The sequence below is a fragment of the Medicago truncatula genome, chromosome 4 (genome assembly GCF_003473485.1).
Source record: "Medicago truncatula cultivar Jemalong A17 chromosome 4, MtrunA17r5.0-ANR, whole genome shotgun sequence".
NCBI classification, from domain to species: domain Eukaryota; kingdom Viridiplantae; phylum Streptophyta; class Magnoliopsida; order Fabales; family Fabaceae; genus Medicago; species Medicago truncatula.
In genome coordinates this window covers 52,665,611-52,690,976 of record NC_053045.1, presented here as the reverse complement: position 1 = coordinate 52,690,976, position 25,366 = coordinate 52,665,611, and the positions used below count along the sequence as shown (strand labels likewise).

Below are 25,366 nucleotides of genomic sequence, written 5' to 3'. Positions count from 1 at the left end.
GGCATACGTTGTTACAGTGATTAATCCTTGGTTGAATGTTTTGTGATATACTAAATATTAGACAGGGAAATGAATAACTTCCAAAAACTTTTTCAAATTTACATAAAAAAAAAAAAAAAAATTACACAATAAAATACATCATGTGGCATTCCTTAATACTAAAAAATACAGAGCTTGTAGAACACAATTGGGATATATATATATATATATATATATATATAATGGAATAGTGCCTTAAGGAGCTTCTTGAACACTGATACATAAAATCAATAGACAAGATATAGTTTGCTTGAAATAGGAAAGGAAAGGTGGTTGGAGTTGTGGATGTTGACAAGTGATGCATGGTGAAGAATAAGGAACCAAACGGGTAGGGAAGGAAGGGTAAAGGTGATGCTTTGTCCTAGAACTTTATTCAAAAATGTAGATGCTTTTTTGACAAAAAAAAGGATGGGGCCATAGTTGGGACGCGGAATCATGTGCCTTCCTGCTGAGGATTTTAAGTTTCATTGAAAATCTAAGCCTATTTCTATCAAGGGTTGCATCTTCCATGCCTCTGTTCAAACCATGTCATCAAGAGTAATGGACATGTACATTGCTACAAGTCCTTTTTTATATGGCTTTTGGTACACATACTTTCTAACATCACGGTCTCATGTATACTTCATTTTATTACAAATAATAGTTTGATAGTTGAATTGACGACTATATCACATATAAACTAAAACTTCTGATTTATTAAGTTAATTAAATAAATCAACAGTACAAAAGAGATCTAGAGTGTGACAACAAACCGTGTTAAAAATAAAGTTAATATATGTATGCCACTCTCCTCAACTTGGGTAAGACAAACAAGCGTGTGATACAAAATATTACTAAATCCAGAATTCAATTTTTATAACACAAGCAAGAAAAACTCTTCTTAGACTAATCTTATGATCACATAAAGAAATGCACATGTGCATTCAGGAATCGATATCCTATAAACCTACATATAGAAAATTAAGAATTAAAATGAGAACTTTTTGTCTGTGACTAGGAGATTAGTGAATAGAAAAAAGTGAGATGCTTGCTTGGGCCATTCATTCTAACTAACTTATCAACCATTGAAATAAACAAATAAAAACATTCACAAATTAATCTTAAATATTCTCATATAAATAAAAAAAAAAATTTGAGGTGGTGAATAACCAAACCCGTAGACTAGTGGAGAGGGAATTGAAAAAAGTTCCTTGGCGAGAGAGCATGGAATCCAACCTGCTTACAACAAACCTTCCTTCCTTTCCTAAATATACGGAAATAACATTAAAATAATAATAATAAAAAAACGCAACCCACAACACAAAACCAAAAACGAGTCTTTGTTTCTCATTTCTCGATGAGACTATGAACATGGCAACGACGCCGTTTCAACAAGGACCGCCCCAAACGGTGAGAAGATTGGCGGTGGAAGTTGTTGACGCACGCAACCTTCTTCCCAAAGATGGTCAAGGAAGTTCCAGTCCTTACGTGGTGGCGGACTTCGACGGTCAGAGAAAACGAACCACCACCCGGTTTAAGGAGCTCAACCCGGTTTGGAACGAGTTGCTTGAGTTCATCGTTTCTGACCCGGATAATATGGAGTTTGAAGAGCTTGAAGTTGAGGTTTATAATGATAAGAAATTTGGGAATGGTAGTGGTCGCAAGAATCATTTTCTGGGTAGGGTTAAGCTTTATGGAACACAGTTTTCTGGTAGAGGTGAAGAGGCTCTGGTTTATTATACTTTAGAGAAGAAGAGTGTTTTCAGTTGGATTAGAGGTGAAATCGGTTTGAAGATTTATTACTACGATGAGTTGTTACAGCAAGATGAACAGCAACAACAACAACAGGATCAGCCATCGCAACCGCCGCCGGAGGAAGAACGACACGGTGGTGGCGCAGAGCAAGAGAGGAACAATCACAGTCACAGGCATCCGATGATGGTTGAAGAGGGAAGAGTTTTTCAGGTTGAACAGATGGAGCATTGTGTGCCACTTCCTGACGGTCCTCCTTCACCGCGTGTGGTGGTTATGGAAGAATCACCTTCTCCGGTGGTTCGTGTTCAACAAGATCCACCGTTGCCGGAGATGTACGCTCAACCGGAACCAGAAATGCAGTATCATCATCATCATCCTGAAGTGAGGAAGATGCAAACAATGAGGAATGATAGAGTGAAGATTATGAAGAGACCTAATGGTAACGGTAATGGTGATTATGCGCCGAAAGATATCTCCGGGAAGAAACCTAACGGTGAATCTGAGAGGATTCATCCCTATGATCTAGTTGAGCCAATGCAGTATCTGTTTGTTAGAATCGTGAAAGTTCGCGGGCTTAATCCTCCAACTGAAAGCCCGTTCGTGAAGGTTCGAACCTCTAGTCACTACGTCAGATCAAAGCCCGCGAGTTTTAGGCCCAACGAGCCCAATGACTCACCGGAGTGGAACCAGGTTTTTGCCCTTGGTTACAGCAAAACCGATGCAACCGGTGCTACGTTGGAGATTTCAGTTTGGGATTCACCTACAGAGCAATTTCTCGGTGGTGTTTGCTTTGATCTTTCTGATGTACCTATTCGTGATTCTCCAGATAGTCCTCTTGCTCCACAATGGTACCGTCTCGAAGGTGGCGCAGCAGAACAAAACGCCGTTAGAGTCTCCGGCGACATACAGCTTTCCGTTTGGATCGGAACTCAATCCGACGATGCTTTTCCAGAAGCATGGAGTTCAGATGCACCGTACGTTGCACACACTCGCTCAAAGGTTTATCAATCACCGAAGCTTTGGTATCTGAGAGTAACAGTAATGGAAGCACAAGACCTGAATCTAACACCGAATCTACCACCGTTAACGGCGCCGGAGATAAGAGTGAAGGTTCAGTTAGGGTTTCAATCACAGAGAACAAGAAGAGGCTCAATGAACCACCACAGCATGTCGTTTCACTGGCACGAAGATCTTCTCTTTGTCGCCGGTGAGCCACTAGAAGATTCCATGGTCCTTCTCGTAGAAGATCGCACCACCAAGGAAGCGGCGTTACTCGGCCACGTGGTGATTCCTCTGACGTCAATCGAACAGCGTATAGACGACCGCCACGTGCCAGCCAAATGGTTCCCGTTAGAAGGTGGGTCCTACTGTGGGAGAGTCCACCTACGCCTCTGTTTAGAAGGTGGTTATCACGTGCTTGATGAAGCGGCGCACGTGTGTAGTGATTTTCGTCCCACCGCGAAATCTCTATGGAAACCTCCGGTTGGAATTCTTGAACTTGGAATCTTAGGTGCTCGTGGTCTTCTTCCTATGAAATCCAAGGGTCCAGGAAAAGGGTCCACTGATTCTTACTGTGTGGCCAAGTATGGCAAAAAATGGGTCCGAACCCGAACCGTGACGGATAGCTTCGACCCACGGTGGAACGAACAGTACACATGGCAGGTATATGATCCTTGCACTGTCTTAACCGTAGGTGTATTTGACAACTGGCGTATGTTTGCTGATGTGGCAGAAGAAAAACCAGATTGCCGTATAGGCAAAATTCGTATACGGGTATCCACTCTAGAGAGCAATAAAATCTACACAAGTTCCTATCCATTACTAGTTCTGACTCGAAACGGTTTGAAGAAAATGGGTGAAATCGAGTTAGCGGTTAGGTTTGCATGCCACGGGTTTTTTCCTGATACATGTGCGGTTTATCAACAACCATTGCTTCCAAAAATGCACTACATTCGTCCACTTGGCGTGGCCCAACAGGAGGCTCTCCGCGGGGCAGCCACTAAGATGGTAGCTCAGTGGCTGGCTCGTTCAGAGCCTCCCATGGGGCACGAGGTTGTTCGTTACATGTTGGATGCTGATTCACATGCTTGGAGTATGAGGAAAAGTAAGGCCAATTGGTTTAGAATTGTGGCAGTTTTAGCTTGGGCTGTTGGATTAGCTAAGTGGTTAGATGATATAAGAAGATGGAAAAATCCAGTTACAACGGTTTTGCTTCATATACTTTACTTGGTACTTGTTTGGTATCCTGATTTAATTGTTCCAACCGGGTTTTTATATGTAGTTTTGATTGGGATATGGTATTACCGTTTTAGACCCAAGATACCAGCTGGTATGGATACAAGATTATCACAAGCTGAAGCTGTTGATCCAGATGAATTAGATGAAGAATTTGACACAATGCCTAGCTCCAAACCACCTGATTTGGTTCGTGTTCGTTATGACAGGTTAAGAATGTTGGCTGCAAGGGTGCAAACTGTTTTGGGTGATTTTGCTACACAGGGTGAGAGGGTTCAAGCATTGGTTAGTTGGAGAGATCCAAGAGCTACAAAATTGTTCATTGGAGTGTGTCTTGTTATTGCTGTTATACTCTATTCAGTGCCTCCTAAAATGGTTGCTGTGGCTTTAGGATTCTACTATCTTCGTCATCCAATGTTTAGGAACCCAATGCCTCCGGCTAGTTTGAACTTTTTCAGAAGACTTCCTAGTTTGTCTGATAGATTGATGTAGATTATTCATGATCAAAGATTAGTTTTTATTTTATTGTTACAGCTTTTTTTTTTAAGTGATGACAATTTTTTTAGAAATGAAAACTTAATTTGTTTTACCATAGGGTGAGGAAAGGACAAACACTAGTAGAGTAGTAGTGTAGCTCTTTTCAGTGTTTGAAAAAGCTGTCCTTAATAAAAAAAAAAAATTATTGCAAGGCCAAGGAGTGAAAAGGGTTTGGGAAAGTGGCTAGATGTCATGATTTATTTTTCAAATTGACTGACTGTGTGGCCACTGTAGGAAACTCGAAATAAGAGAAAGGTGGGAGAAATTTTGGGTACCCAACAGAACATGTATGTGAATAACCTTTGATATCTTTCTGACATTTCAAAATTTAAAAATACTTTGCATCAATTGCTACATTATTGTTTGTTTCTGTATGTTGGTATACATTAGCTCTTGACTTTCCTGATTTTTGGATTTATGTAAATGGTTACCTTCACTGTTAGACTTTGTGATAAGTGTACTAACTATGATGGAAGGGGCCAAAGAGATGACTTTATAGGACACAAACGGAATTTTGAATGCTAATTTTAATCCTTAAGGATATGGATGCAAGTAAGATGTGTGGTTCTTCAAATCTGTCATTGCAATTTGCAAATGAGGAAGGGGGCAGAGACCATTGCAAAACTATATGCATGCAAAATATTTTGATTGCTTAGGTGTATACAATCTGAGCACTTTTCCTTTTTTGTGAACATATGACACATGAAGGAAATTAAAAATGGGAATGACCAGATGACAACTGCACTCCATCACAAAAAAAATTCGACACAATCTTTTGAAAATAATCAAAATATTGACTCCAACCAACTAATGCAGGTTGCGACTTAACGACTTAATTTACTTTTGGATGCCAAAATTTCAACAAAGTCTAACTCTTACTATGCAATTGCTGTGTCATTAACTTTTCACACAATTTTGTAAACAAGCCTTTTAGATACGCAAATTCTAACCAGCACCACCTTGGAGGAGGATTGAACTATTAGATTCATCAATATCTGGACTAGTATTTTTTACTTACGAATAAACGTCACATTTTTCTTGGCCTCTCCCTAAAATGTAACATTTTCATTTTTGACATGATTAGCAAAAATATATATTGTATGCTTGATTAACAATGTCACCTTCACTATTTACTTATTGGATTTGGATCTTCTCATTCTCTCCCTTCATGTTAGGTGAGAAATTTTACTCAATTTTGATTGTATATAAGGTTCATCAATATTGATGTGTCTATGTCTCTCCTAACACGAGCGATGAAACAAAAGAAAAAAATGAGATGATCCAAATACATACTATTTTACTATTTTGGCCATCTCAACCAAACATGACATGTTATTTAAACATATTGAATTTTTTATTCGTTTTTCTTTTATTAGATATACACTTCTTTTATAGATAAGGATGTACACTAAAAGGCGAAAATACAACTACACAATTATTCATATCAATGTCATTATTTCAAGTATTATTGACATGTTCTACAATTATGCACGACATACTTTCATAATACACCGAAAGACGAAATACAACTATTCTAGTTGTAGTTTTTAAGCATCAATCGTTATGATTAAAGACAAACATTTTTATTAACATGAACAATGTAATTTTTTTTAATGATATATACAAATTAAATTATTTTCCATTTTCTCGAATATCTTTGTGATATTAAAAATTTACTTGGCTAAGAATCAAATATACCGTGAGAAAACTAAGCACATAGATGTTTGTGAGGGAAGTGATTGCAAAAGGAAGGAAATTCTAGAAAATGTTAGAACAGATGACAACTCTGCTGATGTATTAACCAAGTCATTAACCCAAGCTTGAGTTCAAACATTGTTTGAAGATTTTACATGTTCTATAGGACAAACCTCTAATAATTGGAATCAGCTTAACCCTGAAGCAATAGTTATTTCATAACAAATATGACAACATGTTTATTTAATGTACTAACGTTAATTTACAAGGAGCGTCAGTGTAAGGTAGAATACAAGCAGGTTCAGACACAGACAATGTTTGTCTAATGCTACCTTAAATTTCACTCTTTGTTTATTTCACTAGTCACCACCTTGAGATGTCATTTTTAGTGTACCAAACAATAGCTACAGTTGATATTTGGAAATTTCATTTTATGCATGGTACCACCAAATCAGTTGAACCATTTTGTACAATAGGAAACTTCCCTTTGCCCTCCCTTTCGCTCCCAATAAATTATCATGTCAACAAATCACAAAAAGGTGAAACTCAAACAACAATTTTGATTTCTTAGCATTCATTTTAGCAAAATGAGCAAGAGTCCTGGTGTATATTCTAATCTTGGTGATAATGCCAAAGGTTTTATCAAATTCCTTTCCATTTTAATCTTTAGAAGAGTGTATTATCTATAAGCTTCTTTACTAGTATTATACTGAAATAATTGTTTATTTTTTATTAGATGTTCTTTACAAGGACTATGTTAATCAATCACCTATTCACTTTCACTACCAATTCATGGATTGGAATGCAGGCTTCTCTTGTAAAGGTATTGTGAACATCAACTTAGCTTATGTTTGGAACTGTGGTGATCGGTGAAAACTGTTTTAGATTGCAAGAATGAGATGGCTACCGCGGATCCAAACATAGGCTTAATCCTTTACTTTTATTTTTCTACATATGGTTGAAACTATTTTTTTTTTCTTTTTTAGCCAAATGTTATTCTGTTGGAAGTATGGATAACAAATGAATGAGCAAACTGATATTTTGCTCATTGATTTCTTACTGAATGATTCAATGATTTAGTCCTCAAATTTTTCAAACTTTCTCCCATCATTCCTTTTTCTATCTTTTAGTCAAGTTTGAATCATTTAAATACTAAATCATATCAATTATTTAAATCAAGGGTGGAATTGAACGTAAATTACAATGAAGATTACTCCATAACAAAATACCATTCAATGACTTCACATACATGCAGAGTTTTCAGAAACTATCAAAAAAATTTCATCTTTTTTCAATCTTCATTTCATATGATTGGCATCTAAATTTGCACTTAGGAAACAAGTGAGTATCTCATAGAATCATAGTTTATGTATGCCATATCCGTTTAGAAATATGTATAGAAACAGTTTAGCCGTCAAAGGTCTCCACAAACAAATGAGAGCCATGTTAATTTATTAGAACCCTGAATGAAATGGCATTACCTGCAGCATGTCTGACTGTAGTGCTTTTGCTGCTGTATCCATTACAGTTCAAGAAATTCTACCTGGATTCAGAACTGTTTTCAAATGTACCGTACCAGACTCCGGGAAGGTACCATTACTTTGTACTTACTTATATACTATGTAAAGTATCATCTTTAATAGTTTTAGTGTTTTTTTGTTCATTGCATCTGAGTATTTCCTGAAATCACAATGAATTCATAGGTGGAACTACAGTACTTGAATAGATTCACTGGGATTACTGGATGCATTGGATTATTAGGAAACGAAGAAGGAGCATATGACCCTGTTGTAAAATTATCAGGCCTTTTAGGAACAAGCATTCTGTCCCTGGGAGCCAATGTTGCCTTGCACATACCAACAAGATCAATAACCAAGTTGACTGCTGGCTTCGGCTTAAACACTGCCTTCCTTGAAGCTTCATTGACCTTGTAAGATATATCCATCAAAAACTACTGGTGATCTATAAACTAACTTTAGGATGTAATTAATCGTTACTGCTTAGTGTTCTGCTACTGTTTCTTTTGTCGAGCTTGAAATAAATATTTCAAATTATGCAGGCATGACAGCTTTGACACTCTAAAAGCGACCATTTATCACGAAGTGAACCCCCTAACCCAGACTGCCATTGCAACACAGGTGAAGCATAGCTTGTCACTCAAGGAAACTGGTGTCACCATTGGTGCTCAGCATGCATTTTTTCCAGAAACATTGCTAAAGGCTCGGTTTGACAGTTCTGGCAAAGTAGGTGCTCTCATTCAACAAGGATTTTGGCAGAGATTTTTTGTGACTATGGCCAGCGAAATAGATTTTGGGGCCACAGATGATAAGATTCCGAAGGTTGGAGTCTCCATGGCTCTAAGACCCTAATCTATGCCCAGGAGATAAGCTTTCGTGTTAAACTGAGAAGTTGCTGGATGAGGAGACTTTCAAACAATGACACAAATTGGATATAGATTCTTCAATATCCAACGACAGTACTAATATTAGATATCTATTTATCACTTCTACTTTCTGAAGTTTAAAATCATTCAAGCTTATTCGTATACAAAATTAGTCTCTGAAAATAGCTCTAGACTTGTTTACTTCCATTTTCGACAATGTTTAGGATTATTCCTAAAGGGGAGAGAAGATTTCTACAATTAAAAAGAACCCTGAAATGCAAGCAAACCTTCAGATTCTGAGGGACAAAATTGTGTACTCTCCTCTCGATATTTTTATTTGCTTAGCAAGCATTTTTCTTTTGTGCAAAAATGTGAGGTACAAAACCATATAACATACTGAAGCAGGGTTACACTACTAAACTCACAAACCTAACCCATCAGAGAACAAGTGAGTATTCAAACACTACAGTTGAAGTGTTATGTTCACTCTTGTATCTCCAAACTTCACCTTATTGTGGTCAATAGCTGTTGCTTTAAGATATAGGAATTTCAAAGAAAAAATATCTCAGTATGAGACAGTGATAGAAGTATAAAAAGAACCCTGAAATGCAAGCAAACCTTCAGCAGCCAACCATTTTCTTTGTGAAAAAACGTGAGGTAGAAAACAATACTACCATAGTACTTAATTTAAGCACTCTCAAACAGTGCATAAAAAAAAATTCTTGAATGCAACTTTAATAACGTAAACATATTGAAGCATAACAATCAAAAGTATTAAAAATCCTATTTAAAAAAAAAATTAAAATTAAAATATCCGCACACTCTCGTATAAATCGGATACGACGCTGGAGGAGTAGAAGCTACTGATGAGAACCCTGGAGAAGTCCATCACAAATTTGGCTAGCTACATCACGAACAGCACCAGGTCCATGTGGAATGAACACAGCAGAAGACTTGGAGGCAGCACCAATTTCTTTCATAGTGTCAAAGTATTGAGTGACAAGGACCATATCCATGACATCTTTTGCACTTGGCCCTGGTACATTCTCTGAAAATCCAATCACACTGTCTCTCAAACCATCTACAATGGCTTGACGTTGACGAGCAATACCCATCCCAGAGAGATATTTAGACTCAGCCTCACCCTCGGCTCGCTTTATTTGCAAGATTTTCTCTGCTTCAGCCTTCTCATTAGCTGCGATCCTCATTCTTGCAGCTAATCATAGACAGGAAACGGTAAATGAAAATATGGTAATCCAAGAGCAAAGGAGATATTTGGCACATAGCACTAGGTAATGAAACATGATAAACTATAAATAAGTATTTGACACAGAAGTTATGATTCATTCAATATCTATACATAAGTCATAGAATAAAAAGTTGAGTTGATATAATGAAAGATAATGTGATCCATATCATAGCATGACCAACTATTGGACCTCAAAGAAGCAAAACAAACGAGTTAATTCCAAAATAAATTTTGCAACAAAATTAGACTTAGGATCAGATGCTTAATAACAAGAGCTTGTATATTACAAGCATCCCTACATAGTTTTTCGATACATGTAAGACGTACCGTAAGGAAAAAGGTAGGCTTTCTTAAACACTTATTGACCTCTTTTGGAGAATAATTCATGTAAATTATGAACAGAAACTGAGCATACCAAGTTTAACTCATATAAATATAATAGCTATATATGTTGTGGGGACATCTCATGGTTTTAAAAAAACTTACCAGCATTGATTTCATTCATGGCCGTCTTCACATGCTGATCTGGCTCTATATCAGTAATCAGTGTTTGAACAATTTCATATCCATAAGCGGACATAGCCTGTTGCGACGATTCAAAGTTATATAAATCCTCAGTTCACCTTATCAGGAAATAGTAAATACTAATTGTAAAACAAAAAAGAACCTTCTCACGTTCTTCTTCCACAGCTTTTGCGATTTCATTTTTCTGCTCAAAAGTATCATCCAAGTTGAGTTTTGGAACACTGGCCCTAATTACTGCAATGAGAACATAAATTTCACCTTAGCTGATTATTTTTATAAGCTTTCACCTTAGTTGATACATATTTTTAAACAGGTAATTGCATGTTTATTGCTAAGCAGGGTTACGCTTTATACCATCAAAAACATAAGCTTGAATCTGGCCCCTTGTGTTGCTAAGTTTGTAAAATGCATCGTTTGCCTTGTTTGCCAAGGCACGGTATTGAATAGAAGCAACAACATTGACAAAGACATTATCCTGCAAGCAAATAAATATTAAACAAATCAACATTTATTCCATGGAAAAATTTTAGAACAATGCACGGAGTATCATAGAGTACTGAAAGTGGCGAATGCTAGAGAAAGAGATAACCATAGTTAAGAAAATATATAGGAATCAAAATAACATAGCACCAGGATGATACCTAATAAAAATTATCCTGGCCAAAGAGAAAGTATATCCATGTGATTGATAAGCATGGAATGGCATGAAGATTTGGTATAATTGAAGTTTTAGAAAGTAACAAACCAGCCTTTGTCTTGGTCTCACATTTGATATCCAATTGTTGAACCCGAAGAGAGAGATGACCGGCAATTCGTTTTCCAAGGAACCATGGCATGCAATGGCATCCCGGATGAAGCACCTTTTCAAATTTCCCAAAACCTTCTTTCATAGCCACTTGAGATTGATCAACTTGCACGCAACACACAATATTCCCCATTTTCTTTTCACTGCTGCAAAGTATATGAATTATATCAGGCAAAATCGGAATGCAAGGGACTTAAACGATTTCTACCAAACATTTATATACAAGCCACGTATAGATATAGAACTAGAAGCCTTCATGGAATCGTGGTTTCTCAGAAACAATCCAATTGTAAAACTAAGAGTAAAAATATATCTCAACCCTCACAAAATAGTCCTCTACATGAGACAGATCAATTTTCCATACCAATACAAATCTTGGAAATCTCTACTATATGATTATTTATCATGTTTTTTAATTTTGAAAAAATTTCAACTTAGACCTCGCCTCAAAAATCCTCCAAACAAACAGACCTTATAATCATCCCAAGGTATTAGTACCTAAAACTAAACACAGGATTTGAACAGAAAAGGTGCATGGGTTGGAAGAGTTGTTTCTTCCAAGTTAACTTGACGTATAAGCTAAGTAGCTCAACAGTGATAAGAATACAAAAAGACATGGTATTCATGATATTCCATTGACATAGATATATATATATACTATTATATATTTAGGCTTAATACATGCTTTTGGTCCCTTAACTTATTTTCGGATTTCATTTTGGTTCCATAACTATAAAATGTCTCAATTTAGTCCCTTATGTCTTTTGTTATTACCTCTTTTGGTCCTATTCGTTACATTTTAATTGTTTGATCTATTTTTCAAATAGAAATCGTTGGATCATGTAAGTTTATTGTAGCTTACGGTGAATGATTAACACCTGATTTTTTTTAAGCCAAAAATATATAAAAAATTCATATTTTATAGAAAAAAATATTCCAGATTTTTTTTCAAAATTTTTATAAAATCATTTTCAAAATGAAAAAAATTGAAAAAATTTATTTTTTTACGAAATGTTTAAAGGTCAGATTTTTTTTTCCGAAAATATATACCAAAAAAATTACAAAATCATAGCAATACATACATTTTTGAAGAACAAAACAAAGCATACATAATCTTCTCAATTTTACGTGTTTAATTGTCTGCAAATAAAAAATCAATTTAATTTTAATATTTTTAAAAAAACCAAAATAATCATAAAACCAAAAAGTCAAAAAAGTGACCGATAATTTTGATTTCCCAATTTGTTTGCCAATAAAAAAGGGTCTTGTCAGGGCACTCTTTAAACATACTAAAATAAGTAATTATCTTTTAAAAAAGTTAAATATTTCGATTTTCAATGTAATAATTACATATATTTTCATAAATACTTTGCCACTTATGGTCCTTAAAAGAGTGTCCCGAGGACACTCGTTAACATTTCCCATAATAAAAATCCAAAAAATCGCAAAAAGTGACCGAAAAGTTTGTTTACAAATATAAAAAAAAAAAAAAAACCAAAACTAAAACAATAATACATAAAAATGAGGGAGGAGTTTCTTACCAATTTGTTTGCAAAGAAAAAACTAATTTGTCATTTGCTAATAATAATATATGAAAGTCAATTAACAGTCACCAAAATTCTTTAATTAACCTATTAAACTCATAAATTTCTTAATTTTGTAGTTTAATGGCCAATTACATTTAAATCATTATTAAATATTAACGTTGAGAAGTACACTCTATTTTCGTCTGTCTTATTTTTGTGCTAATACGTATAAATTACGAACAATAAATTTTATCAAATTTTGACACCAACGATATAACAAATATAATATAAATTATTATTTTTTTCAAATGATATCAATAATATAACATTCTTACAAACAAATTTGTTTAAGGGTATAATTGAAAGTGTATTCCATTCATATACAGTATAGATAGATATTTTGCACTTTCACATTATATCAAAGCAAGATTCAAGAAAGAACAAAAACAAGTGCAAAAAGACCACGTGACAAAAAGATCACTTTAACGTGACATTACATGGCAGACCACATGACAATGCAACGTAGAAGGTCAACGACCACGTCATGTTGACTTTTTTGGTTGTGCTTTGAATTCGAATCTTAGAATTTGCATATATTATGCATTGTTCTTACCAACTGAGTTAAGTTCATAGGGTCCCACGTCATGTTGACTAATAGAGGGACAAATTGACCAACATTTAACAAATTTAAGGGGCTTTTGCCTTTTCTCAAATTTGAGGGAAGTATTTGCAAAAATTTACAATTTGGATGGGTGGGATTGCCTATTTACTCCCAATTATTGATAAGGTAAACAATCATTTTAATTCTTCAATGTGATACGAGCTATGACTATAGTTCCTAAATGCAAATATGTCTTTTGTTAGTCAATTTGATCCTCAAATATGTCATTAGTTAGTTTAATGCTCGAATACATTTTTCATTGATTAATTTAATCCATAAATTCATAGACATAAGATACACTAGGGATGTTTTTAAGTTCAATACATTCCGGGACTATATACGTTTCACACGTATAGGGACCAAAGTTGATTGTGATTACATAATATAAAATATACAAAAGTGTTTAAAATTCTAGTAAAAAAATATTCGTATTATATAATCCATGAATTTCAAGAAAATAGAATCCAGATTACGTAATTTAAAGGATATTTTTGTAATATATAGAGCGGAAAAATTAATAGTCTAAGCATTTTAGTATAAATTTGGACGACTTACATTTGTTTATTTTATTCGATTCGATCAAACAAAAAAACATGATAACATTTTGTGATAATCGTTCAAAGACAAGGAGACGTCTACGACAACACTCTCAAAACGTCACCGTTTTTACTCAATCGGTGTCGGAAATCACCGCCGACATGCCGGAAGAAATCATCGTTGAGATACTCCTTCGACTTCCGGTGAGATCCCTCCTTCAATTCAGGTGCGTTTGCAAACTCTGGAAAACGTTAATCTCAGATCCCCAATTCGCAAAGAAACACGTTTCGATCTCAACCGCTTATCCACAATTGGTCTCTGTCTTTGTCAGTATTGCAAAGTGCAATCTCGTATCTTATCCTTTAAAACCACTGTTGGATAACCCATCAGCCCACCGTGTTGAACCCGCTGACTTTGAAATGATACACACCACATCAATGACAATCATAGGTTCATGCAATGGGTTGCTTTGTTTGAGTGATTTCTATCAATTTACTTTGTGGAATCCTTCTATCAAATTGAAATCCAAACCATCTCCAACCATTATTGCTTTTGATAGTTTTGATAGTAAGAGGTTCCTATATCGTGGCTTTGGCTATGATCAAGTTAACGACAGGTACAAGGTCCTAGCAGTTGTGCAAAATTGCTATAATTTGGATGAAACTAAGACCTTAATTTATACATTTGGGGGAAAAGATTGGACAACTATTCAAAAGTTCCCATGTGATCCGTCGCGGTGTGATCTTGGTCGGTTAGGGGTTGGGAAATTTGTGAGCGGCAATTTAAATTGGATAGTTAGTAAAAAGGTGATAGTTTTCTTTGATATTGAGAAGGAAACGTATGGGGAGATGTCGCTGCCTCAAGATTATGGTGACAAGAATACTGTGTTGTACGTTTCAAGTAACCGTATTTACGTATCTTTCGATCACTCTAACAAAACTCATTGGGTTGTGTGGATGATGAAAGAGTATGGAGTTGTTGAGTCATGGACTAAACTGATGATCATCCCACAGGATAAGTTAACATCACCTGGTCCTTATTGTTTATCCGATGCCTTGTTCATTTCGGAACACGGAGTTCTCTTGATGAGACCTCAGCATTCTAAACTCAGCGTATATAACTTGAATAATGATGGTGGCTTAGATTATTGTACTACAATTTCTGGTCAATTTGCACGTTATCTACATATTTACAACGAGAGTCTGGTATCACCACACTGGTAATTCATATATTCTATTGTTATCTTTTAGTTTTATATTAATGTTTGTAGTGTGTCCTTCTTTCTTTTTAATCTATTCAAAGGAAAGAATGTTCAGTTGTAGTAATACTTGTATCATATTGGTTCTGCTTTTACTTTACATGAACAAACAAACAATAGACTTACAAATCTATTTTGCATTGCAGTAGTTTCTTTGTCTCTGTATGTTTTAACAGTTTATGCATGCATTTCGTTACAATTTCAAATTATCTACATCTCAATCAATTTAATAGAAAAACTAAGTCTTTCTTCAACAATACGGCTAAGTTAATAATGAGATGCTAGGTGGTAGATTTGCTTTGATTCTGCAACTGAAGAACGACTTAGATGGTTTAATAGACTGGTGCATAATTACTTGCTTGAGGTAGGGTGTGGACATTTGGTACTAAAGGACCAAGAAATGATAGTTAGGGGTTGTTGTAATATCTTGGAAGTGGATCTCATATTGTGCTAAGGTGCTGGTTTTTGTAGATTTAGTATTGAGTAGAGAAGTTAACAAGCTCCAACCACAGACCAAACTTGGCTCCAGCCACATAACTCATTTTTGTTGCTGTCACAATTATTAGTAGCTCATCTTCTGTACTGCATGTGCTCAAGTGCAACTTTTTTTTCTATTATGAATAATAAGATCTGGCTTCTTGAAAAAGATTACTCAATCAATTGCAAGTTGGTTTGAAATTATAAATAATAACGTTCATTTTCAATAGAGAATCAACACGAGATTAAAATAAGCATTGAGGAGATGAGAATGTTGTGTTGGATATGCGGTAATACTAGACAAGATAGTATTAGAAGTGACAACATTAGAGAGAGTTGGGGTAGTGCCTATCTAGCAAATATGGTGAGAACTCGGCTTAGGTGGTCTGAGCATATAGAGAAAAGACATGTATATTCTCTAGGAAGGAGAGTAGATCAGATGTATAGTAGTTAAATCACTAGAGGCAGAAGAAGACCTCGAAAAACTATATTAGAAACTATCAAGAAAAATCTAGAGATTAACGAGTTGGGTAAAATATGATATATGATAGAACATTATGGTGTCGTTTTATCTATGTACCGATCCCACTTAGTGATAAGATAATGTTTTGGTGATGTTTGTTCATTTTGTATTTTTTTTTTTATATTTAAATTTATTTTTATGTACAAATTTGCATCATATTTTCATGTTTTATTTTAAACTTTCATATTTAAATTTCATCTTTGATTTTGGACAGCTACTTTTTGTTTTGTGTAGGCTAAAACACAGTCAAAAGAAAAACAAAAGAAAAAGGAAGCAAAAACTAGGATCCGAAAGCCCAAAGCTTGTAAGGTAAGAACTAGAGAGATGGCCCAAAGCTTGTTTTGTAAAAGTTTATTGAGCTGTGTATACCGTGGTGCTGAAGGTGTATCTTTAATCTTTCTTTATTTTTGAAAATATATGTTGGTGTCCATTTCTAATTGCAATTTATACTATTAATGACAATGATTGCATTATGGTTTGCCCTTATTGATTTTTGTAACCCCAATGTAGACCTTTTTATGATTTATTAACATGCAGCTACGATGAACTTCTGAAAATTATTGTTGTGTTGATAGTTTTGTAGTTCCACGTGGTTATTAGAATTAAATCATGAATTTTACCGTTCTAGAAGTCATCTGCAAATCATGTGTCGGGAGTTCATTAGTTTGTCAAGTGTAGCACAATATATAGTTTTTAACGTATTATTATCATCCGTTTTAGTTTGAGCAGGCTGCAATTGCTAATAACACCTGCTATGATGAGATTCTTGATGTTCATAGCTTAGTAGCATCTAGAGGCAGGTGCGGCAAAACGGGTCCGATCAGTCGGGCTGACCTGTTTAGCCCGCTTTTTTTGTCGAGTTGTGCTGAACTTGTCCCCTCTTGTTGGCATGTCTCGTTTAGTGCCCTGAAAAAACAGGGCGGGGTCAGCCGGCCCACCAACTTGTGTCGTGTCTTTCCTTCAAATTTTGATGTGGGATTGAGATTTTTTTTTTGTTTTTTTTGCCTATTTTTGTTAACATTAACTTGCCGAGAGATTTAGAAGCTTAAAATATAGGTTATTTGGGTTAAGTGAAGGCATAAGATTAGTTTAATATATCAAGCATCTTTGCTTCTTTTCCGTTTTTTTTTGTTGACCTTTTATTTGTATTAGCATTTTTTTATTTCAAAGATTTATTGATTTATTATCCCTCTATAATGTGGCATTACATGTCAGACCACGTGATAATGCAACGTAGAAGGTCAACGACCACGTCATGTTGACTAATAGAGAGGACAAATTGACCAACATTTAACATTTTTAAGGGGTTTTTGTCTTTTCTCAAATTTGAGGGGAGTATTTGCAAGAATTTACAATTTGGGTGGGTGGGGTTGCCTATTTACTCCCAATTATTGATACGGTAAACAATCATTTTAATTCTTCAATGTGCTACGAGCTATGATTATAGTTCCTAAATGCAAATGTATCTTTTGTTAGTCAATTTGCTCCTCAAATATGTCTTTAATTAGTTTAATCCTCGAATACGTTTTTCATTGGTCAATTTAGTCCATAAATTTATAGACACGCTAGGGGGGTGTTTTTAAGTTCAATACATTCTGGGACTATAGACGTTTCACACCAATACGTTTTTCTCACATAATCTTTAAACTAACTTGATAGTTCAATCGTTACTGCTTAGTGTTCTGCTCCTGTTTGTACATTCACTCATGCTAAGGTTTGGTGTTATGCAGGCATTCATGCTAGCTCTTACTCTCTAAAAGTGACATTTTATCATGCAGTGAACTCCTTAACCAAGACTGTCATTGCAACACAGTTGAAACATAGCTTGTCACTCAAAGAAACTGCTGTCACCACTGTGTGACAGAATACCTTCTAGATCAATTTTAATTATGCTATTTTCTGTAAATCTTTAAGCCCTTCTATTCCCTTCTAAGGATATTGTCGACAATAGTTGGTTAACAAATTTCTTAGATTGTGGCATTGATTGGGAAATTCGTTGTAACCAAATTGCTTACTTATAGCCTTCAAGGAAAATGGAATATGCAGACAATTCACACTATTCAATTTATCCTTACAAATTCTCTTCTTAGTTTCTTTCTTCTCTTTCTCGAGTTGCATTCTAACATACATTGTTAAAGGCTCGATTTGACAATTCCGGCAAGGCAGGTGCTCTCATTCCACAAAGGGTTTTGAGACTTTTAAACAATGACACAAATTGGATATAACTTCTTCAATATCCAACAACATTACTAGTATTAGATATTAATCACTTCTACGTGTTTAAGACTTATTTTCTTTTCTTAGATTTATTTACTAGCAGTTTGATGCTACTTCTTTTCTTAGGTTTCTTTTTTTCAATTAAAAAGAACCCTGACTCCGAGGGGCAAAATTGTAATGCAGCCTCATCTCGATATTTTTATTTTACATTTATTTATTGGAGACCGAAACAAGCGTTTGACCAAAAATGTGGGTAGAAAACCATAGTCCTTAACTTTCACGATGTAAAAAGTTATAAAAAAAAAAAAAAAAAAGTCTAGTTATGCATTAAACGGTATATAAAAAGTCATTTGAATTCAACTTTCACAATGTAGAAAACATGTATATACAAGGATAATTGAAAGTCTAGTTATGCATCAATTTATAATGTAGAAAACTCATATCTATCTATATTAAGAGTTGCAAACTGGAAGTATAAAACAAGAGTAATTCCTTTAAATCATCCTCCAAAGAATTTATCATCAATAAATCCATTTAAAACACACAACATTTACCAAATTTTTAAATTTGGCGTCACCATTTTCCTCGAGAGAAAATGTGACAATTGTTTCAAATCATTGAAGGATTAACTTAATGACAAATTTTATTTTTTGCAAGACTGATATACCAATGCCAAAATATTTGGAGGATCAATTTACCAGTTTACTCTTGTACTAAATAATATAACATATTGAAGCGTTACAACCACAAGCACTATAAAATCACCACACTCCCACATAAATCAGATACGAAACAGGAGGAGTAAAAGTTACTGATGAGATAGAGAACCCTGGAGAAGTCCATCACGAATTTGACTAGCTACATCACGAACAGCGCCAGGTCCGTGTGGAATGAACACAGCAGAAGACTTGGAGGCAGCCCCAATTTCTTTCATAGTGTCAAAGTATTGAGTGACAAGGACCATATCCATGACATCTTTTGCAGTCGTCCCTGGTACATTAACTGAAAATCCAATCACACTGTCTCTCAAACCATCCACAATGGCTTGACGCTGGCGAGCAATACCCAACCCAGAGAGATATTTAGACTCAGCCTCACCCTCGGCTCGCTTAATTTGCAAGATTTTCTCTGCTTCAGCCTTCTCTTTAGCTGCCAACCTCATTCTTGCAGCTGATCACAAGACAGAAAACAGTATAAGAAAATATGGCAATTTGCGAATAAAGGAGTTATTTGGCATATTCCAAACCACAAATTAATCATTTGAGACAAAAGTTATACTTCATACATTATCTAGTTAAAACATAAGTCAAACAAGGTTGAGCTGATATAATGAAGATAATATGATCCATATCATAGCATGAATGTCTATTGGACCCCAAAGAAGCAAAACAAACCAAAGGGAATGCCTAAATAATTTTTGTAATTAATAAAAATAGATTTACGATCAAATACTTAATAATAAGAGCTTGTATATTAAAAGCATCCTCGCATAGTTTTCAATACATTATACATGCATGACGAACCGTGAGGAAAAGGGTATGCATTCTGAAACACTTTTTTTTACAAGACATTCTTAAAAACTGAACATATAAGTTTAATTCACATAACAAACAATTTTGTGGGTACATCTCAGTCTTCAAAAAAATACCTGCATTGATTTCATTCATAGCCCGCTTCACATGGACATCTGGCTCTATATCAGTAATCAGTGTTTGAACAATTTCATATCCATAAGCTGACATAGCCTGTTGAGATGATTCAAAGTTACATAAATCCACAGTTCACCATATCAATAAATAATATCGTAACAAAAAAGAACCTTCTCAAGTTCTTCTTCCACAGCTTTTGCAATTTCATTTTTCTGCTCAAAAGTATCATCCAAGTTGAGTTTTGGAACACTTGCCCTAATTACTGCAGTGAGAATATAAATTTTACTTTAGTAGATAATTTTCATATTTTTAAACCACTTATTGCATGTGTATGTACTGCTAAGCAGGGTTATGGTTTATAGTTTATACCATCAAAAACATAAGCTTGAATTTGGTTTCTTGTGTTGCTAAGTTTGTAAAATGCATCATTAGCCTTGTCTGCCAAGGCACGGTATTGAATAGAAGCAACAACATTGACAAAGACATTATCCTGCAAGAAAACATTAAAATCAATCAACACCGATTCAATGGAAAAAATATGAGGCAAATGCACAAAGTGTCTTGTTATGCATACATATGAAGTAGTGAAAGTGGCCTGATACTAGTTAAAGAGATAACCATATTTAAGAAAACACAAAGAAATCAAATTAACATAGTACCAGGATGACAACTAAAAACAAATCCTAGCCAAAAAGAAAGTATTTATGTTATTGATAAGCATGGAATGACATGAAGATTTGGTTTAATTGATGTTTGAGACAGTAACAAACCTTTGTCTTTGTCTCACACTTGATATCCAATTGTTGTACCCGAAGAGAGAGATGACCAGCAATTCGTTTTCCAAGGAACCATGGCATGCAATGGCATCCCGGCTGAAGCACCTTTTCAAATTTTCCAAAACCTTCTTTCATAGCCACTTGAGATTGATCAACTTGCACACAACACACAAGATTCCCCATTTTCTTTTCACTGCAATGCTTGAAAATATATCAGCACATCATCAATACAGAATACAAATTATGAGGATGAGAATTGTATCATGCAAGAATTTCAAATCATTCCGAATAAACACTTCTAAAGCAGCCACATATAGACATTAGACAGAAGACTTCATGCAATCCTAGTAACCTCCAACTCTCGAACACATAGCAATGGTAAAACAAACAGTACAAATATATCGAAACATATCACGGCATAGTCCTCAACAAGAGAGAAATCAAATTTTTCATGCCAATAAAAATCTCAGAAACCTCTGCTATAGATTTTCTTGTTTAACTTTGTACATTTACGCATTAAGTCTGTTAAACTAGAAGCCAATCAATGAAGGAAATGCACGATGCAACAAAAATAGAGTTGGAGAGTTGAAATACTGAAAAAGATTATCAAAAACAATATTCTTCATGGCAGAATTTGATGTAAAGAAAACACTAGCTAAGAGGGACAATCGTAAAACAATTGGACTCGACAATCAAACATACCTAACATATTGTGTTACCAGCAGAAAACATTTGCAACATAACTGATTTGAAAGAAACAAAAGGCCACAGTTTCATCAAGTAAATAAATTTGTAAATCAAAAGCATTATCAGAAATTTTTTCTCAAATCACAAAATTCACAGCATAAAAGATTATCGAACAATCTAAATGATACAATACTGAACATATCTTATAGCACTTAACCAGTAATACAAAGTGTGTGTTTGGAAAATCAGAAAACTCTTAAACTCATGCGTCCCGGCGTATTATTACCTCAGTTTTAGTGAAGCTACAAAGTGTATATTTAAGAAGGACGTGCGTTGAAGTTAGTATTATCGTGAAAACAAACCGGCTATATATTGATTCACAAAAGCAATTATTATTATTATTTGAATGATACAAGAAAATACAGGGAAAATCATGAGAATTGTCACCTCAAAGTAAAGCTGACTTGGAAGAGTTCTTCCACAGTTAGCTTAAATTATAAGCTAAGTAATTCACCAATGCTGCTAAAAGTAGAAAAAGACATTGTATTCTTGATATTAATCGCCACTATTAATTATTTTAATCTTATATTCCATTGACATAATTTATACAATTATAAAGTTATGGATAAAATTAGAAGCTACAGATTCTCTTTGATTAATTCATCAGCCGGACAGTGGAAAATGTAATATATACAAAGTCTAAGCATAAGAAAATATTTAAAATAAAATAAAATAAAATAAGGCAAATTGACAAACAGCTATTGCATTTCGTGGAAAATCAGAAGATTCATTTGCAAAGAAGAAAAAAAGAAAACATACGTTGTTTTAAGGGAAGAATGAAGAAGTACTTACACGTTCGTTGTTTGGTTTGGCTGTCTCTCTGCAAAACAACAAAAGAATTGTGTGTGTGTGTGTGTGTAAGGTCGGTTCACAAGGGAAGCTGTGGGTGGGCCAATAATAAGCGACTTGAAAAACAACAACCTCGGTGATTAATTTGTCGTTTTGTCAAAAAAAAAACATGGATTACATTGGATAAGACTTGTGGCTTACCCCCTCAAGAAATGGAATGAAATTGATTAATAACTTACTCACACCGGTCCTTAAAACCCATGTTAGGGGTGATAATCATCAGATGAGAATTGTTGTTTTCTGGTTTAGCACAGATGAGTAATTTACCTAAATGTCCTTCGACAGTTAACTGCCGAAGTTTTAGTAAACCGGCGGCAGTTAACTACCGAGGATTTCCTCGGCAGTTAACTGCCGATGTGAACTGAACATAACGAAGCAGAAACTCAGTTTTCTGAGTATTGCTTCATTGTTCAAAAAAAATTCAAACCAACCAACTTCTCCAATTTCGAATTTTCAGCAAAATCAAGTGCATCATCTCCATTTAATCACAAGTAAGTATCTTGACTCATTTTTAATCATAATGTTAGTTTGGGTAGGTTTTTTTTAAAAAAAAATATATAGTTTTCATGTGGTTAGGGTTGATGTAGGAATTGATTTTTTTATGATTGCATGTAGTTCATAATTGAATGTAGTTGCTTTGATTGATGATTGAATGATGTTAGAGTATAATGTGATTTTGAATGGTGGCAAAAGAACACATTTTGAGTATGTTTGATATTTTGCACACAAAGTGTTTGATAAAATGTTTCAATGACCATTTCATTGATTATTTAGTTAGTTTAGGTTATAGATATGATCTTGATTGTAATTCAAAAAGGTGTATATTGAATTAGGTTGAATGTATATTGAAAAAGTGTATACTGAATTAGGTTGAATGTGTATATTGAATTATGTTTAGGTTGAATGTGTATGATAATGCATTTGATTATTTACGTTTGAATGTGAATGATAGTGTGTATGATAATGTTTAGGTTCAATGTGTTTATTTTGGTCAAGTGGTTGAATGTGAAAGTGGTTATGTTTAGGTTATGTTTAGGTTGAATGTGAAGGTTTAGATTATGTTTGGGTTTAGTGTTTTTGATAAAGTGGTTGAATGTATAAGTTGAATGATGTTAATTTTATTATTTTTTATGTAGATATTGCCGATCAGGATCCCATTGATCCATCTAAGATGATTGGTAGTAGGCATGCGATGACTCAGAGCCACCGGAGGGAGAGGCAGAGTGGCCACATCCCAAAGAAGGGTAGAGGTCGGAGGGGAGATGGTTCAGGGAGCTCTCAGGCTACACAGCCTGAGGAGTCACAGGTTGTTGACTCGTCACAGCTTGTTGACCAGTCTGGGGTGGAGTACCTGAATTATCAGGATCAGGTACACCACGATGTGACTGATGGTGGGTATGACCAGGATCATATACCACAGTAGCAGCATGTAGGAGACGATGATGACATTGCAGCAGCTGCTGCTCCGGAGGTGTTACCTGTGGACCCTCCCTTTCCTGGTGGACCGGTAGACTTATCTTTGCTCCACTCTTATGCCAGTCATGTGGCGTTGCCACTTTGGTATAATTCAAGTGTAATTTTTTTTAAATGTTTTTTCTTTATGTTTAATTATTTTCTTTAAATGTGTGTTTGTTTAATTATTATATCCACTTTTATATGTGTTTTTCTTTATGTTTAATTATTTTCTTTAAATGTGTGTTTGTTTAATTATTATATCCACTTTTATATGTGTTTTTTTTAATTCTTTTTCTTTATGTTTAATTATTTCCTTTAAATGTGTGTTTGTTTAATTATTATATCCACTTTTATATGTGTTTTTCTTTATGTTTAATTATTTTCTTTAAATGTGTGTTTGTTTAATTATTATATCCACTTTTATATGTGTTTTTTTTTAATTCTTTTTCTTTATGTTTAATTATTTCCTTTAAATGTGTGTTTGTTTAATTATTATATCCACTTTTATATGTGTTTTTTTTAATTCTTTTCTTTATGTTTAATTGTTTTCTTTATATGTGTGTTTGTTTAAACTATATTTATTTTTCTATTATTTCAGGTTCGTAAGCTCCGTGTGGTTAAACCGATTAATCATGGGGCTAAGATCCTGAGTCTCGGACGCCCAAACGGGAATGAGAATTAGTTTTGGGATCCGCTTAGGGAGAGCGGGTTACATGACTTGGTTTATCTGGGCTACGCCACCGTGCCTCATGCCCTGCTGATGACTCTATGCGAGAGGTGGCATCCTGAGACCAGCACCTTTCACATGCCCTTGGGGGAGATAACTGTGACATTGGATGATGTCGCATGTCTCAAGCATCTTACGATTGAGGGGCGGATGTTGAGTCATGGGAAGAAGATGCCGAAACATGAGGGAGCGGCACTACTTATGAGGCACCTGGGTGTGTCGCAGCAGGAGGCGGAAAAAATTTGTGGGCAAGAGTACGGTGGGTACATTAGCTACCGAGGCTGAGGGACTTTTATACGACGTACCTTGGTAGGGCCAACTTATTGGCTGGTACGGAGGATCCAGAGGAGCTTGAGGAGCTGGTGAGGGTTAGGACTTATTGCGTCCGGTGTTACCTTCTCTACTTGGTCGGATGCTTGTTGTTTGGCGATAGAAGCAACAAGCGCATCGAGTTGGTCTATCTGACGACCATGGAGGACGGCTACGCAGAGATGCGTAATTATTCCTAGGGAGGGAAGAAACTCGCTTACCTATACGGCAAGTTAGCTGAGGCGTGTAGGCCTGGAGACAGAGCTCTTCAGGGGAGCGTGACACTGTTCACTTTAAGAAAATTTATATTTTATTTTTTTGTTAACTTTCATTTTTTTGTTATATTTTCCGTGCGTAATAATTTATAAATGTGATTTGTTTGGTTTGTGCAGGCATGGTTTTTGGCGCATTTTCCTAGGTTTTATAGTGTTGATCCCAACACTGACTACATGG

At 35.0% G+C, this 25,366-nt stretch overlaps 5 protein-coding genes across 11 annotated transcripts in view; 3 read left to right on the top strand and 2 right to left on the bottom strand.

The window, feature by feature from the left end:
• Positions 1–1,176: 1,176 nt before the first annotated feature.
• LOC11437655 (protein QUIRKY) lies at positions 1,177–4,899 on the top strand. The gene has a single exon (XM_003608959.4). It carries the CDS (start codon positions 1,384–1,386, stop codon positions 4,498–4,500), a length of 3,117 nt encoding a protein of 1,038 aa, XP_003609007.3. The 5' UTR covers positions 1,177–1,383; the 3' UTR covers positions 4,501–4,899.
• A 1,485-nt stretch (positions 4,900–6,384) lies between these two features.
• On the top strand, positions 6,385–8,939 carry LOC11437654 (mitochondrial outer membrane protein porin 1). Of its 2 annotated transcripts, none has more exons than XM_039833507.1 (5): positions 6,385–6,779; positions 6,977–7,063; positions 7,769–7,830; positions 7,944–8,170; positions 8,300–8,939. In XM_039833507.1, the coding sequence occupies exons 1-5, from the start codon at positions 6,617–6,619 to the stop codon at positions 8,607–8,609; spliced, it is 849 nt and encodes a 282-aa protein (XP_039689441.1). In that variant the 5' UTR covers positions 6,385–6,616; the 3' UTR covers positions 8,610–8,939. The 2 variants fall into 2 exon arrangements, with proteins under 2 accessions (XP_039689441.1, XP_003609006.1); XM_003608958.4 differs by having other exon boundaries at positions 6,637–6,876.
• A 516-nt stretch (positions 8,940–9,455) lies between these two features.
• LOC11440572 (hypersensitive-induced response protein 1) lies at positions 9,456–21,815 on the bottom strand. The gene is made up of 6 exons (XM_024780772.2): positions 21,731–21,815; positions 11,147–11,345; positions 10,752–10,872; positions 10,540–10,631; positions 10,359–10,455; positions 9,456–9,839 (listed from the first exon to the last, which is right to left on the bottom strand). Exons 2-6 carry the CDS (start codon positions 11,333–11,335, stop codon positions 9,484–9,486), a joined length of 855 nt encoding a protein of 284 aa, XP_024636540.1. The 5' UTR covers positions 11,336–11,345; positions 21,731–21,815; the 3' UTR covers positions 9,456–9,483.
• LOC11438707 (F-box/kelch-repeat protein At3g23880) lies at positions 13,944–18,258 on the top strand. The gene is made up of 3 exons (XM_024781053.2): positions 13,944–15,145; positions 16,419–16,493; positions 17,915–18,258. Exons 1-3 carry the CDS (start codon positions 13,983–13,985, stop codon positions 17,925–17,927), a joined length of 1,251 nt encoding a protein of 416 aa, XP_024636821.1. The 5' UTR covers positions 13,944–13,982; the 3' UTR covers positions 17,928–18,258.
• Positions 18,739–25,366, bottom strand: part of LOC11439638 (hypersensitive-induced reaction 1 protein) — a 32,114-nt gene continuing 25,486 nt past the window's right edge. Inside the window, exons 1-6 of one of the 6 annotated variants that reach the window (XM_024781056.2) lie at positions 21,961–22,109; positions 20,821–21,019; positions 20,420–20,540; positions 20,221–20,312; positions 20,050–20,146; positions 18,739–19,571 (exon numbers count right to left, since the gene is read on the bottom strand). In XM_024781056.2, coding sequence (XP_024636824.1) covers positions 19,210–19,571; positions 20,050–20,146; positions 20,221–20,312; positions 20,420–20,540; positions 20,821–21,009 — 861 coding nt within the window. In that variant the 5' untranslated portion in view covers positions 21,010–21,019; positions 21,961–22,109 and the 3' untranslated portion in view covers positions 18,739–19,209. Of the gene's footprint in view, positions 19,572–20,049; positions 20,147–20,220; positions 20,313–20,419; positions 20,541–20,820; positions 21,028–21,730; positions 21,755–21,799; positions 21,935–21,960; positions 22,110–22,365; positions 22,552–25,366 lie in introns of those variants that run through there. The other 5 variants (XM_024781057.2, XM_024781060.2, XM_024781055.2 and 2 more) reach the window with 5 other exon arrangements.

Excerpts from the sequence above, each read along its gene's own strand:
- LOC11437654 (XM_039833507.1), top strand. The coding sequence starts at position 6,617 with ATGTCATTTTTAGTGTACCAAACAATAGCTACAGTTGATATTTGGAAA. Across the intron at positions 7,831-7,943 it reads CCGTACCAGACTCCGGGAAG|GTGGAACTACAGTACTTGAA; the intron begins GTACCATTACTT and ends ATGAATTCATAG. Across the intron at positions 8,171-8,299 it reads CTTGAAGCTTCATTGACCTT|GCATGACAGCTTTGACACTC; the intron begins GTAAGATATATC and ends CAAATTATGCAG.
- LOC11437655 (XM_003608959.4), top strand. The coding sequence starts at position 1,384 with ATGAACATGGCAACGACGCCGTTTCAACAAGGACCGCCCCAAACGGTG.
- LOC11440572 (XM_024780772.2), bottom strand. The coding sequence starts at position 11,335 with ATGGGGAATATTGTGTGTTGCGTGCAAGTTGATCAATCTCAAGTGGCT. Across the intron at positions 10,632-10,751 it reads TCAAGCTTATGTTTTTGATG|TAATTAGGGCCAGTGTTCCA; the intron begins GTATAAAGCGTA and ends TTCTCATTGCAG. Across the intron at positions 10,456-10,539 it reads TGGAAGAAGAACGTGAGAAG|GCTATGTCCGCTTATGGATA; the intron begins GTTCTTTTTTGT and ends TCGTCGCAACAG.
- LOC11438707 (XM_024781053.2), top strand. The coding sequence starts at position 13,983 with ATGATAACATTTTGTGATAATCGTTCAAAGACAAGGAGACGTCTACGA. Across the intron at positions 15,146-16,418 it reads AGTCTGGTATCACCACACTG|GCTAAAACACAGTCAAAAGA; the intron begins GTAATTCATATA and ends TGTTTTGTGTAG.